Source organism: Pangasianodon hypophthalmus, chromosome 26 (genome assembly GCF_027358585.1).
Source record: "Pangasianodon hypophthalmus isolate fPanHyp1 chromosome 26, fPanHyp1.pri, whole genome shotgun sequence".
Classification (NCBI taxonomy): Eukaryota; Metazoa; Chordata; class Actinopteri; order Siluriformes; family Pangasiidae; genus Pangasianodon; species Pangasianodon hypophthalmus.
This window is the reverse complement of record NC_069735.1, coordinates 16,365,954-16,377,593: the sequence shown is the minus strand read 5'-3', so window position 1 is coordinate 16,377,593 and position 11,640 is coordinate 16,365,954. Positions and strand designations below refer to the sequence as shown.

General features: G+C 39.1%; 2 protein-coding genes across 7 annotated transcripts in view; both read left to right on the top strand.

The window, feature by feature from the left end:
* Positions 1–2,043: 2,043 nt before the first annotated feature.
* si:ch211-286b5.5 (uncharacterized protein LOC100003596 homolog) lies at positions 2,044–6,955 on the top strand. The gene is made up of 3 exons (XM_026931922.3): positions 2,044–2,255; positions 4,071–4,197; positions 5,121–6,955. The coding sequence occupies exons 1-2, from the start codon at positions 2,163–2,165 to the stop codon at positions 4,194–4,196; spliced, it is 219 nt and encodes a 72-aa protein (XP_026787723.1). The 5' UTR covers positions 2,044–2,162; the 3' UTR covers position 4,197; positions 5,121–6,955.
* Positions 6,956–7,650: 695 nt separating this feature from the next.
* Positions 7,651–11,640, top strand: part of si:ch211-286b5.4 (afadin- and alpha-actinin-binding protein) — a 6,814-nt gene continuing 2,824 nt past the window's right edge. Inside the window, exons 1-10 of one of the 6 annotated variants that reach the window (XM_053229863.1) lie at positions 7,651–7,842; positions 7,975–8,107; positions 8,439–8,519; positions 8,749–8,852; positions 9,127–9,195; positions 9,691–9,814; positions 9,989–10,067; positions 10,477–10,594; positions 11,265–11,415; positions 11,528–11,631. In XM_053229863.1, the coding sequence (XP_053085838.1) occupies positions 8,459–8,519; positions 8,749–8,852; positions 9,127–9,195; positions 9,691–9,814; positions 9,989–10,067; positions 10,477–10,594; positions 11,265–11,415; positions 11,528–11,631 (810 nt within the window). In that variant the 5' untranslated portion in view covers positions 7,651–7,842; positions 7,975–8,107; positions 8,439–8,458. Of the gene's footprint in view, positions 7,898–7,974; positions 8,108–8,438; positions 8,520–8,748; positions 8,853–9,126; positions 9,196–9,690; positions 9,815–9,988; positions 10,068–10,476; positions 10,595–11,264; positions 11,416–11,527; positions 11,632–11,640 lie in introns of all 6 variants that reach the window. The other 5 variants (XM_026931868.3, XM_026931870.3, XM_026931871.3 and 2 more) reach the window with 5 other exon arrangements.

Below are 11,640 nucleotides of genomic sequence, written 5' to 3'. Positions count from 1 at the left end.
CTGGCGGCGTCGGATGGACCGAAACATAATGTCCCAGAGGTGTTCTATTGGATTTAGGTCAGGCGAGCGTGGGGGCCATTCAATGGTATCAATTCCTTCATCCTCCAGGAACTGCCTGCATACTCTTACCACATGAGGCCAGGCATTGTCATGCACCAGGAGGAACCCAGGACCCACTGCACCAGCGTAGGGTCTGACAATGGGTCCACGGATTTCGTCCCGATACCTAACAGCAGTCAGGGTGCCATTGTCTAGCCTGTAGAGGTCTGTGCGTCACTCCATGGATATGGCTCCCCAGACCGTCACCGTCCCACCACCAAACCGGTCATGCTGAATGATGTTACAGGCAGCATAACGTTCTCCACAGCTTCTCCAGACCCTTTCACGTCTGTCACATGTGCTCAGGGTGAACCTGCTCTCATCTGTGAAAAGCACTGGGCACCAGTGGCGGACCTGCCAATTCTGGTGTTCAATGGCAAATGCCAATCGAGCTCCACGGTGCCGGGCAGTGAGCACAACGCCCACTAGAGGACGTCAGGCCCTCAGGCCACCCTCATGAAGTCTGTTTCTGATTGTTTGGTCAGAGACATTCACACCAGTGGCCTGCCGGAGGTCATTTTGTAGGGCTCTGGCAGTGCTCATCCTGTTCCTCCTTGCACAAAGGAGCAGATACCAGTCCTGCTGATGGGTTAAGGACCTTCTACGGCCCTGTCCAGCTCTCCTAGAGTAACTGCCTGTCTCCTGGAATCTCCTCCATGCTCTTGAGACTGTGCTGGGAGACACTGCAAACCTTCTGGCAATGGCACGTATTGATGTGCCATCCTGGAGGAGTTGGACTGCCTGTGCAACCTCTGTAGGTTCCAGGTATCATCTCATGCTTCCAGTAGTGACACTGACCCTAGCCAAATGCAAAACTAGTGAAAAACAGTCAGAAAAGATGAGTAGAGAAAAAATGTCAGTGGTCTCAACCTGTAAAACCATTCCTGTTTTGGGGGTCGTCTCATTGTTGCCCATCTAGTGCACCTGTTGTTAATTTCATTAACACCAAAGCAGCTGAAACTGATTAACAACCCCCTCTGCTACTTAACTGACCAGATCACTATCCCAGGAGTTTAATTGACATGATGCTATACTCTGATTAAAAAGTGTTCCTTTAATTTTTTTAGCATTTTTTTGTATATACTTCATATACAACGGATATGTGTGACGCACTATTTTGCAAACCACCAGCCGCCACAGTATCCAGGGTGTCCAGGCCTAGTGTTCCTGGGAGAGACCCTACATTCACACCAAGAATAAAACACTTACTGATGATGACTAGGAATGAATGAAAAAGAAAAATAGTAAAATAAAGTCCTGCTGAGAGAAAAACAATAGAAACTCACATAGAATTTGTAATGGTTTTAATGGTTATAATGGGGATTGTATTGGTTTTAATGGAAACTGTAATGGTTCCTGTGGGTCTCTACTGGTAATTTGTTGCCTTCTACTGGTTACATGTCTAGTGGATACTTAAGGAGCAGTAATGATAATGGTTTTAATGGTTATATTGGGGATTGTATTGGTTTTAATGGTTATATTGGGGATTGTATTGGTTTTAATGGAAACTGTAATGGTCCCTGTGGGTCTCTACTGGTAATTTGTTGCCTTCTATTGGGAACATGTCTAGTGGATACCATTAAGGACCAGTAATGATAACGGTTTTAATGGTTATATTGGGGATTGTATTGGTTTTAATGGAAACTGTAATGGTCCCTGAGGGTCTCTACTGGTATTTTGTTGCCTTCTGTTGGTGGAATGTTATGTCTAGTGGATACCATTAAGGGCCAGTAATGGTAATGGTTTTAATGGTTAGCTGATGGTTTGTAATGGTATTTGTAGTGGAAACCATTAGAATTTCATTAGGGAGGTGTATTATCTCTTGGTTTGCCCAGAAGCTCTAGAGGACGAAAACCTTTGTAGAATAACAGGTTTTCACAGGGTTGCCAGATTTTAGTGGTTTCCTGGCAACGCTTTTAAGTGGGTAGGGTTTTACCGGTTGCCTGGCAACCCTGATCAGGAGGCGGGTGTTGGGTGAGTTCAGTATCTAACTGCGAACGCTTCCGGTTTCTCTTTCTGGGCGTTTAAAGTTTTTTAAGTGGTGAATCTTTAAACTGGTCGTCATGTCGAACAACAACGCCACCAGCACCAGCCTGGCCGTCGCTCACAAAGCCGTGAAACAGCTGCGGCTGGAGGCCAGCGTCCGCCGCATTACCGTGAGTGCCAAAGAAACATTAGAACCGAGTCAAAGTTTTTGGGGTGAATCCCAAATCACTGTGCCCTGCCTATACACATGCACTACGTGCCAATTATGACGCAGTAACATTCTGCTCCCTACCTAGGGCACTTCGAATAAAATGGAGTGATTTGGGATTCACCCAAAGGAATGACACTAGTTGCTAACAGTGGCATTAGAAATCTGTTCAGATATAAAATAACTAATTAGCTGAAAGTGTTGTCTAAACTGTGTGTGTTTTTTTATTTAAATATTGATATATTTTATTAATTTTTACAGCCAGGTGTCTGAAAACAACTTGTAGAAACGGTTAATGTTAGCTTACATGCTAGTTAGCTTAACTTGTAGCTGTTTTGTTTACTTTTTCTGCTACATATGATTAAAAAAAACAAATTAATTAATGCACTAATTAATAATTAATGCACTAAAAACACACTAAAGTGGCCATTTTGGATAAAATAACTTGTTAGTTAGTTACCAGTTGGCTTTTAATTTATTTATACCCCTGCTAAAAAAAAAAAAAAAAAAAAAAAAAAAAAAAAACACAGTAGAAACCCTCATGGTGTTTGTGATGGTTTTAATGGTTTTAATGGGGATTGTATTGGTTTTAATGGAAACTATAACGGTTCCTGTGGGTCTCTGCTGGTAATTTGTTGCCTTCTAGTGGATACCATTAAGTACCAGTAATGGTAATGGTTTTAATGGGTAGCTGATGGTTTGTAATGGTATTTGTATTGGAAACCATTAGAATTTCTATGATGGTTTCTATTGGGACATTATTTATTCTCTGTAGTAAATAATGTGACCTGTAAATAATGTTTTCTTAATTTTATATTTTGTGATTATTATTATTATTAATATTATTATTATTATTGTATTAAGTTCAGGTACCACGCCTTAAAATGATTTATTTAGTATAAAATGAAAATGAAAAGAAAAAGAAAGTATACAGAAATATGCTTGTGTCTCTGTGTATTATAATCGTCTCTAAAAAGAAAACGTATAAAATATGCAAAATAGGACACTGTATCATTAATGTGTGTTAATTTATATATCAGAAAGAATCATTTTCCATCCAGTGGATTTCACTCAGATTAATAAGACAAAACAGTTAATTAATTGATTAATTAATGCTACATATATATTCATATATAACACATGCATGAAGTCTATATTTAAGCGGTGTGTAAAATTAGGCAGCTGTACCTCTTCTGAAAATGAAGGAAAGGTGTGTGTGAGTATTTGGCTGTATTGTGGAAGGATGAAAGTTGGATGAAAAAATATCCAAAAAAACAAAAAAACTTGGAAGCAGAAATTTCCGTTTTTGAAAGTGGAAATGGAAAGTTCAAATATAGTGAAAATTATTTGTAGTATTTTCACATGCATCATATTTCTTGATGTTAAATGTAAATAAACAAACAAATTAATGAATTAATTAATTAATGTTATAATGAGGAGTAGTTGCATTTGTATTTTCCCAGGGATTTGTTTTGCTTGATGTTAAATATAAATAAATAATTAAATGAATAAATAAAAACAAATAAATAAATGAGATAAATAGATAAATAAATAAATAAATAAATAAATAAGTGAGATGATTGTTATAATAAGGAGTAGTTGCACTTGTATTTTCCTGAGGAATCGTTTTGCTTGATGGTAAATGTAAATAAATAAATTAATTAATAAATGAGGTAAATAAATAAATAAATGAGATGATGGTTATAATGAGGAGTAGTTGCATTTGTATTTTCCCGCAGATTTGTTTTGCTTGATGTTAAACGTGTTGTTTGTTCAGGTCTCTCAGGCAGCCACAGATCTGAAGAATTTCTGTCTCCAGAACGCTCATAAAGACCCGCTGCTGATGGGCGTCCCGTCCGGCGATAACCCCTTCCGCCCTCCCAAATCCTGTGGCCTGCTCTGAGGTACCCTGAACCGTGTAGCCGCTACTGTTTGCACTTGTGGAACGAGTGGATTGCGATGAGAAACAGTAGAAGCAATACATCACTTCGTTACATGTTACATGCCCGGCTTCGCACTAGCTTCGTTTTCAGATTAGCTTAGCAAAGCGAGCTAACTGTACTAGCTACATACACGCACCAGAGGCACCAACAATCTCTGCTTCTTCCTTCTTCCGAGCTTTCTTTTTCCTCGAAATGTCTCTGTAAACATTAGGTTGTGTATGACAGGAGAAGATGAAATCACGGTTGTAAGTTTTTCTTCCATTTTTGCGTCAGACAGTAAATGGGAACTAATTGCAGGGTGGAGCTAAAGTTGTGAGCAGGGAACTGAAGTAGCGTCGGACCACACGCGCCGTAGGATTGGTCTGAGGAACCGTTAGAGCCAGTTTTTTTTTTTTGGATTTGTCGCTTTAATGCGTCGCAGCTAATATTCAGTTTAAATATAGCGCTGGTACTTTATTGTTTATTGTCTTTATTTTATTTATTGTCACGAAATCACGTCGAAAATGAATGACTGTCTGTCACTTTGTCACTCGCTAGTGTCAGCGTACGCACAATGCTAAGCTTGTAGCTGTACACTTCCTTTATTGCGAAAGTGCTAAAGAACTTCAAACATGATTTAACTAATTGACTACACTTGGGGTGAAGTGAGCCTGATAGACATTTAATTTGTGGTCAAGAGACAATAATAAGGGATGATGATTAAATAAAGAATGATAAAGGTTTAAGGGTGATCATAATTACATACAAAAAATTTCACTCTTTTTCATCTTCTGTCATTTCTTCAGCAGCATTAAATGATCTAAACAGTTACAGTCATGTCAAGCATTTGCTTATTTTTTTTGTTGTCATACGCACACTAATTTTATTTTCTTGCTCTGGCACAGGTGATGGTCATCTGAAAAGACTTCGTGGAGCAACACACACACACACACACACACACACACACACACACACACACTCTCTTCACTTTACTACAGTGTTGTGAGCAGTCTTGTTGCTGGACGTCTTGCTCCTACACTGTGCATGATCCACGTGTAGCTCTTCCTAAACCGCAGTATCGTATTCACACTAAACCAGTCCTGGCTGAATGGCCCATTTCCTGCATCCTCAAGTGAGAAAACTGTTACGAAAAAAAAAAAAAAAAAAAAAGACGACCTTTGAGTTCTTCGAGTTCGGACATGGAATTTAAAATGATTTAAAATGATGAGACATGAAGTGGACCATTCAAAGCAGGATTGAACTGTTACATATATATTTTTTATTTCATTTTTTTTTTATTTTGGGAGTTAATGTGGTCACTTCCTTACTATATTAAAGATGGAGAATCCTTTCATACACTTGTAGAGTCTCTCTAGGTACTGTAATTTCAAGACTACAAGTAGCTCTGGACTTTAACGTACAGCCTTCAAAATTCTGTCTGCTTTTGGAAAAAAAAGGTTTATATAATTCTACATATCTGTCGCTTCATCACTTCATTATTTTTTTGTTTGAACTGCTAGGAAAAAGTCACTCTGCTGTCCTTTACTGGTGTAATGTAATGTTTGTCCTGATACTGTAGTGTTACAGCCCTATTCTGTCAGGTGTGTGAAATATGAAACCTTCATTATAAGGTAATTCACTTTATAATGGGGTTCTGATTGTCCATGGAAGATCATTACTATAATGCTACTTTCTGCTATTATTAGACTTTTCAGTGCTGTGTTAGTGCTAAGTTAAGAACACTAACTGATGGGGCAATCTACCGTAATCACTGGAGTAACATGTCTACCGTAAATACACTAAACAAAAAGAAGCTTAAATCTAGAACCCTTATGAGTCCCTGTGGGGAAATGATTTAAGATTCCTTATAAAAACTTACAATAGAGTGTTTCCCTATTTACAAAGGGCTACCAGTAAAACCTTACGACGTTAGGAACCCTTACCTGTCTGGAGAACCTGTGAGGAACTTGTGTTTTTCTAAGAAAGTAACAAAAGGGCACATTAGAATGAAGTGAATAGGTTTTCTTCATTGTACAGAAAGCAGCAAGCTGCTAGACATTTCCTGTTGTCTTTGCCTTCTGGAAGCTTTTCTACCTTTTTATCAAACTTTTCAGAATCACTAGCTTCACCTGCTAGCTTTTATATGAAAAATAGGAGAGATTATTAGAGGTTTCTAACATTAAGGTGTAGATTTTTCAAAAGCGGCCCTTTATTAATTTATTAACAATAGATTTATATCATGGAAAAGGTTGTGCAGTGTTGGTTTATTGATTCATGTTGGTGTTATTTTCCACACTGGTTCTGCTCTTCATTAGACCGAGATTATGTTTAGCGCTAAATCCAAACACATTCCTGACCACAGATTATGTACAGTAATCATTACACACACACACACACACACACACACACACACACACACTGATGCTCCTGGAAATCCTGACCTGCAAACTGCATAATTACTAATCACTAATTAGAAAGCTTTATAACACTACAGAGATATCAACACTGCAAAATCCACTGTGCTTCTGATTCTATGTTTTGGGTATTTTTTTTTTTCTAATTTAGGAGGAAAAACTGTGTATCTGTATTGTCACATCCAGCAAAGTATGAAAAATAAACACTGATCCAGTCATGACTTTATCTCTGTTCATTCTGATGTAGCTCTGATGAGACTGTTGAATCTGTGTGCCTTACAGTGGAATTGTACATTTTTCAGTAAAGCTACATACTTTACCTCTGATCTCTGTGTGATCATTTTTTTCATCTTCAAAGTTGTGTAATTTACCTGAGGTGGCATATTTTACCTGATTATAAATTTAAAATGATACGATGCACTCTGGACTCTTTACTCCTCACATTATCGTTTAGACTTTCCAGTTTACTCGCTACAATCCTCAGAAATCACGACTGATTGATTGTTTTCTTCTGACTGGCACTGAGACTTTTAAAGCTAATTAATTAATTATGTTTAAAACATCCAATCAAATCCATACCAGGTTGTACGGATACAACAAATCTGTTGTTCAGGTTTTAAGAACATTATTTTATTTTTCTCAAACTTAAGAAGTGTTGTGAAATTTCATACAAATTGTAACAAATGAGTGTGATGTAGTTAATCCTAACATTAACCTGAGTCCAGTGAACATGCAAATGGTTATGAATGAAATATGAGTCTATAGAGTTGTGACAATTTTTTATGAAGTTATAAATTCGCACCATTCTGGGGGGAAACTTTCTAATTTCAGTTCACATCAATTACATTTTAATTTAAAATACCTGAGTATGTTTAAAATGTGTACACACTTTCACTCATACATAACGTAGACTAGGTGCTTTCACTTTTAATTAAGATTTGGACATAGTTCTGTTTAGTTTTCCTGTACTTTTTTTTTTTTTGCTCCACCCTTCTGGACCATGTGCAGAAGCCGTCAGCACTGTCAGGAAGCCTGTAGTACACAGCTCACTGAGTGTGATTGATTAGCAGTAATAACAGACACCTGAGGCAGGTAGGAGCTCACACTCTCAGCGTCAGTCTCGAACTCCTGAGGATAGGATCATATTAAATCTGATCTCTTTCAAAGAAGACAAGAGACGAAGAGTTTACACACTGTTCAAGCACAAACTCAGGTAAAGAAGAATTCCAATTCAAAACTGACCTTAACTCTGGGTTTGTTGGCTTCAGGTAAATAGTTTTGTTTTTTATGCTAATGAGGCTTTGTATATTAATATGTGCACATTTCCATACAAACAAAAATCTAGTTTCTTGAAGATTACATTCTGAGGAAGAAAGTGATTTGGCTTCAAGATGGAACTACGACGGTTTTTTCTTAAAGCTCTGTGACATCCTGAGACACTGAATATCTCCACAAAGCTGACTGAGGAGAAGATGGAGGTTAGCAGCCTCCTGTCTCATGGGGCCACCTAGTGTTTTTCCCAGGATTGGACATTACATACAGATCCAGTGGGACTGGTTCGCTCCATTAGTAATGTAGCTTGAGTGCAAAACTAAAGACGCAAACATCAGACGCTGAACATGTCTTGGCTGATCAGGGGACATTGTGTAGACTTTTTGGCTGAGGTGATTCCATAGAAGTAGACTGCTGATCTGGGGTCTGGTCCCTAACCTCCATATAACAGCATTTGTGACACAAGTTTGTGTATTAGAATTAGTTTAAGAGCTTAAGATGTGTGTGTGTGTGTGTGTGTGTGTGTTTCCTTGCAAGCTTTAGGTCTGGTGTAAAAGATGGCATGCAAACAAGAAGGAAGACTGCTGACATCTCATGGAAGGACTCACGAGATCTCAGGTATCAACACACTACAGATTCTATATTTAAACTTGTATCCACTTAATGACATTAAAAAGGGTTCGAAATGCAGTACAATATTTTTGATCATATAATAAAACACCATCTAGTCACTAATTGCTTTCAAATTAGTTAGTGTGCTGCATAGTGTCCCTGGTTCTCCAGTGTACGGAAAAATACATTCAATGAGATTCAACACTTTCAAAAAAAAATGTTTCCTTCTTTACAGAGATCCAGAGCTCTCGAGCGTCGCTGCAGGTCAGTTCTCCGTGCAGCACGGCTTCCAACAGGATTCTCAAAGAAGAGCTGAATGAACAGAATAGATCACTTCAGGTGCAATAACGAGGGAAGGGAACAGAATTAAATGTAACTGTAAATGGATAAAAACTACGATGTCATTCATTTAAAAAAAAAAAGCAACATAAAACGTACAGGGTGTGCTGTTATAGCAAAATAATCAGCTTTGGGGTGGTCACTTCTCTAGAACAGCATGATCCCCAAGGTTTTATTCCTTACATATTAAACAGCTTTCTTTATTCTCATGGTCCGTCTCCTCAGTAACCGTTCGGAGGTTTTTTGATTGTGTGACCCATCATCCCGTTCACAGGAGCAGCTTATGGAAAAAGATCAGTATATCACTAGGCTGCAAGATGCACTTCAGAGTGAGAGGGAGAAGGTAAAGAGGAACATCAAATGTGCATATATACACATGTACAAATCATATTAATGTAGGAGACATTATGTTTCTTAATGTCTGCACTGCCTCTAAAGCAGCACTTCAGCGCCTCCTACTGGTGTAGTGAAGATTAGTGTTGCTATAGTTCATCATCTTTATGTCCTTACCAGGAAGTAATTACAAAATGTTTTATACTGAAACCTGTAAGTCACTTTGGTCCAATCCTTGCCTTTAATGTTATGTTAAGTGGCAGGCAGATAGTAATGCTAACCGACCATGAATACCATAAAAACACTAATAATGCTCATGCAAAATGTATAAACAGGGAAATGAGTTACTACCAGTTTGGCCTTCTAACAAATTCAGTGCTTGAGTACTCAATCAATCCAGACTTTTGTCACTGTCTGTGCGTTTCTGCCACAGTGCTTCATTGACTCAAAACCCACGTTTTACTTGCATAAATCTCTCTCTCTCTCTCTCTCTCTCGATTTGCAGAACTCCAAATTGCAGTCTCGTTTTAACCAGCAGGCAGTTGAATTAAAACGCAGAGAGCAGCTCGTCAACAGGATGAGGGAGAAGCTCTCACAGTTTACAGACAGACACAGAGACCGGGGAGTGTGTAAGACACACACACACACACACACACACACACAGCCTTGCTTTTGCTCTCTGAATATTGACATGTTCATGACACTTCAAAACTTATGAAGGTGAAACAATCAGACATGTAAGTGTACAGGACTGGGGTTAAGAAAGGTAAGAAAGTATGTGGGTATGTTTTGCCTTCCTACAGCTATAGAGATCATAAACGCTCTTCCTAAGCCATCGGGACAGAGAGAGCCCATGTCCCGGAGTGCACGGCCTGATGGGAGGTAAGGTTTATATGTCTGTATGTCCTGAAAAACGACCCATCATCCTCTAAACTACACAGTTCAGCTTTAGGATGGAAAGATAAAAGGCTAGTGGAGAAGAAACATCCCAAAAGCACATACAGACACGGCACACACAGCTCTCATTTAAAGTGAATCTGACTTCATGACTTTTCAGTCATTTGGTTTACTACATTGTGCAACTCCAGACACAGACAGGAACCAGATCCAAGGTTTCCTATCTGCACATAAAAAGGACTGGTCCAGACAGAATCCAAACTGAGAGACTATTTGTTCTCCAGGGTCATTTTTCAGCAATTCCTGGTTTGGGGTCTTTGTCATTCTTGAACATGTGTTTTGATTTCTTAATCTCTCACACACACACACACACACACACACATTTTCCCTGCAGGAAAGAGGAGGCGCTGAGGTCAATGCTGGAGAGGAGGGAGGCTGAGCTCAGGGAGGCCATGAAACTGCGTCACAGCCTCACGACGCTACTGCACGCGCTCAGAACCGACATGCAGCAGGTGATGGAACAGGAACCCATGCAGCTACACATTAAAAATATTAGCGTAAACATGACATGGCCAGGTGGTTTCCATTAAACATTTTCCCTGCCAGGATTCGATGGTTTTAAATGTGTTTTTTAAAAAGATCTTTCTTATTGGTCAATTTTACAGATTTTTTTTTTTCCTTATAAGTTGAAATGGTTATTAGTCTTAAAGTTTCCACTGAGTCCTTTCCTAATTAAGCGTTAAGTACTGTGTTGGTTTTCCACAATGACAAGTTTAATCATTTTCCATTGTACTTTATAAAAATTGTTTTTTGTTTTTTTTTTTTTGTGGAAAAAAAAATTTACTGGCAATTGTTGCTTTCCAAAACAATAACAGAGCGGTTAACATAAAGGTGAAAGTTTGTGTGGGGTTTAAACACGTTTTCCTCTTAAACATGGTAAATTAGCCAAGACTTGTTTGGCATCCATATTTATCTTTTACTTTAGCACCAGAACTAATACATTGATCAAGTACCAGTGTACGGATGCCTGTGTCTATCAGTTTCTACACAATCTGGCTGCTAAATCCTGTGATTTTCTAAGCGCCTACATTTACGTGAATCAAATTTTAATGACCTGAGAGTGCAGGTGTAACTTTCTCCGAGAACCTCTGGTCCTCTGCTTGTTTTTTTTCTGTCTGTCAGACTCTAAAGGAGATCGTGGACACTGAGGAAGAGAAGGCAGACGCCAGCAGACTGGTCCAATCAGAGCAGTCACTTGGTGATCATGTGACAGGGGGTGTGTTTCTGGAGTGGACGCATGTACAGCAGAGGCTGAAGGAGCTGCAGGCACAGAGTGTGTGGGCGTGGCTGTCTGTAATTAAGAAGCAGAAACGAACTTTTCTTGAGCTGCAACTCATTGAACTGTGTGTGTGTGTGTGTGTGTGTGTGTGTGTGTGTGTGTGTAGGCCCATCTGCAGTGAGAACAGACCAGGAGAAGCTCCTGGCTCAGCTTGAGGAAGAGCTGGAGCAGAGCAGAGAGCTGGTTCGAGTACAGCAGCAGCTACTGCAGGTCCTGATG

What these genes read in the sequence shown, in the direction of transcription:
- si:ch211-286b5.5 (XM_026931922.3), top strand. Translation starts at nt 2,163, where the DNA reads ATGTCGAACAACAACGCCACCAGCACCAGCCTGGCCGTCGCTCACAAA. An exon ending in CCAGCGTCCGCCGCATTACC is followed by an intron (nt 2,256 to 4,070) that starts GTGAGTGCCAAA and finishes TTGTTTGTTCAG; the next exon opens with GTCTCTCAGGCAGCCACAGA.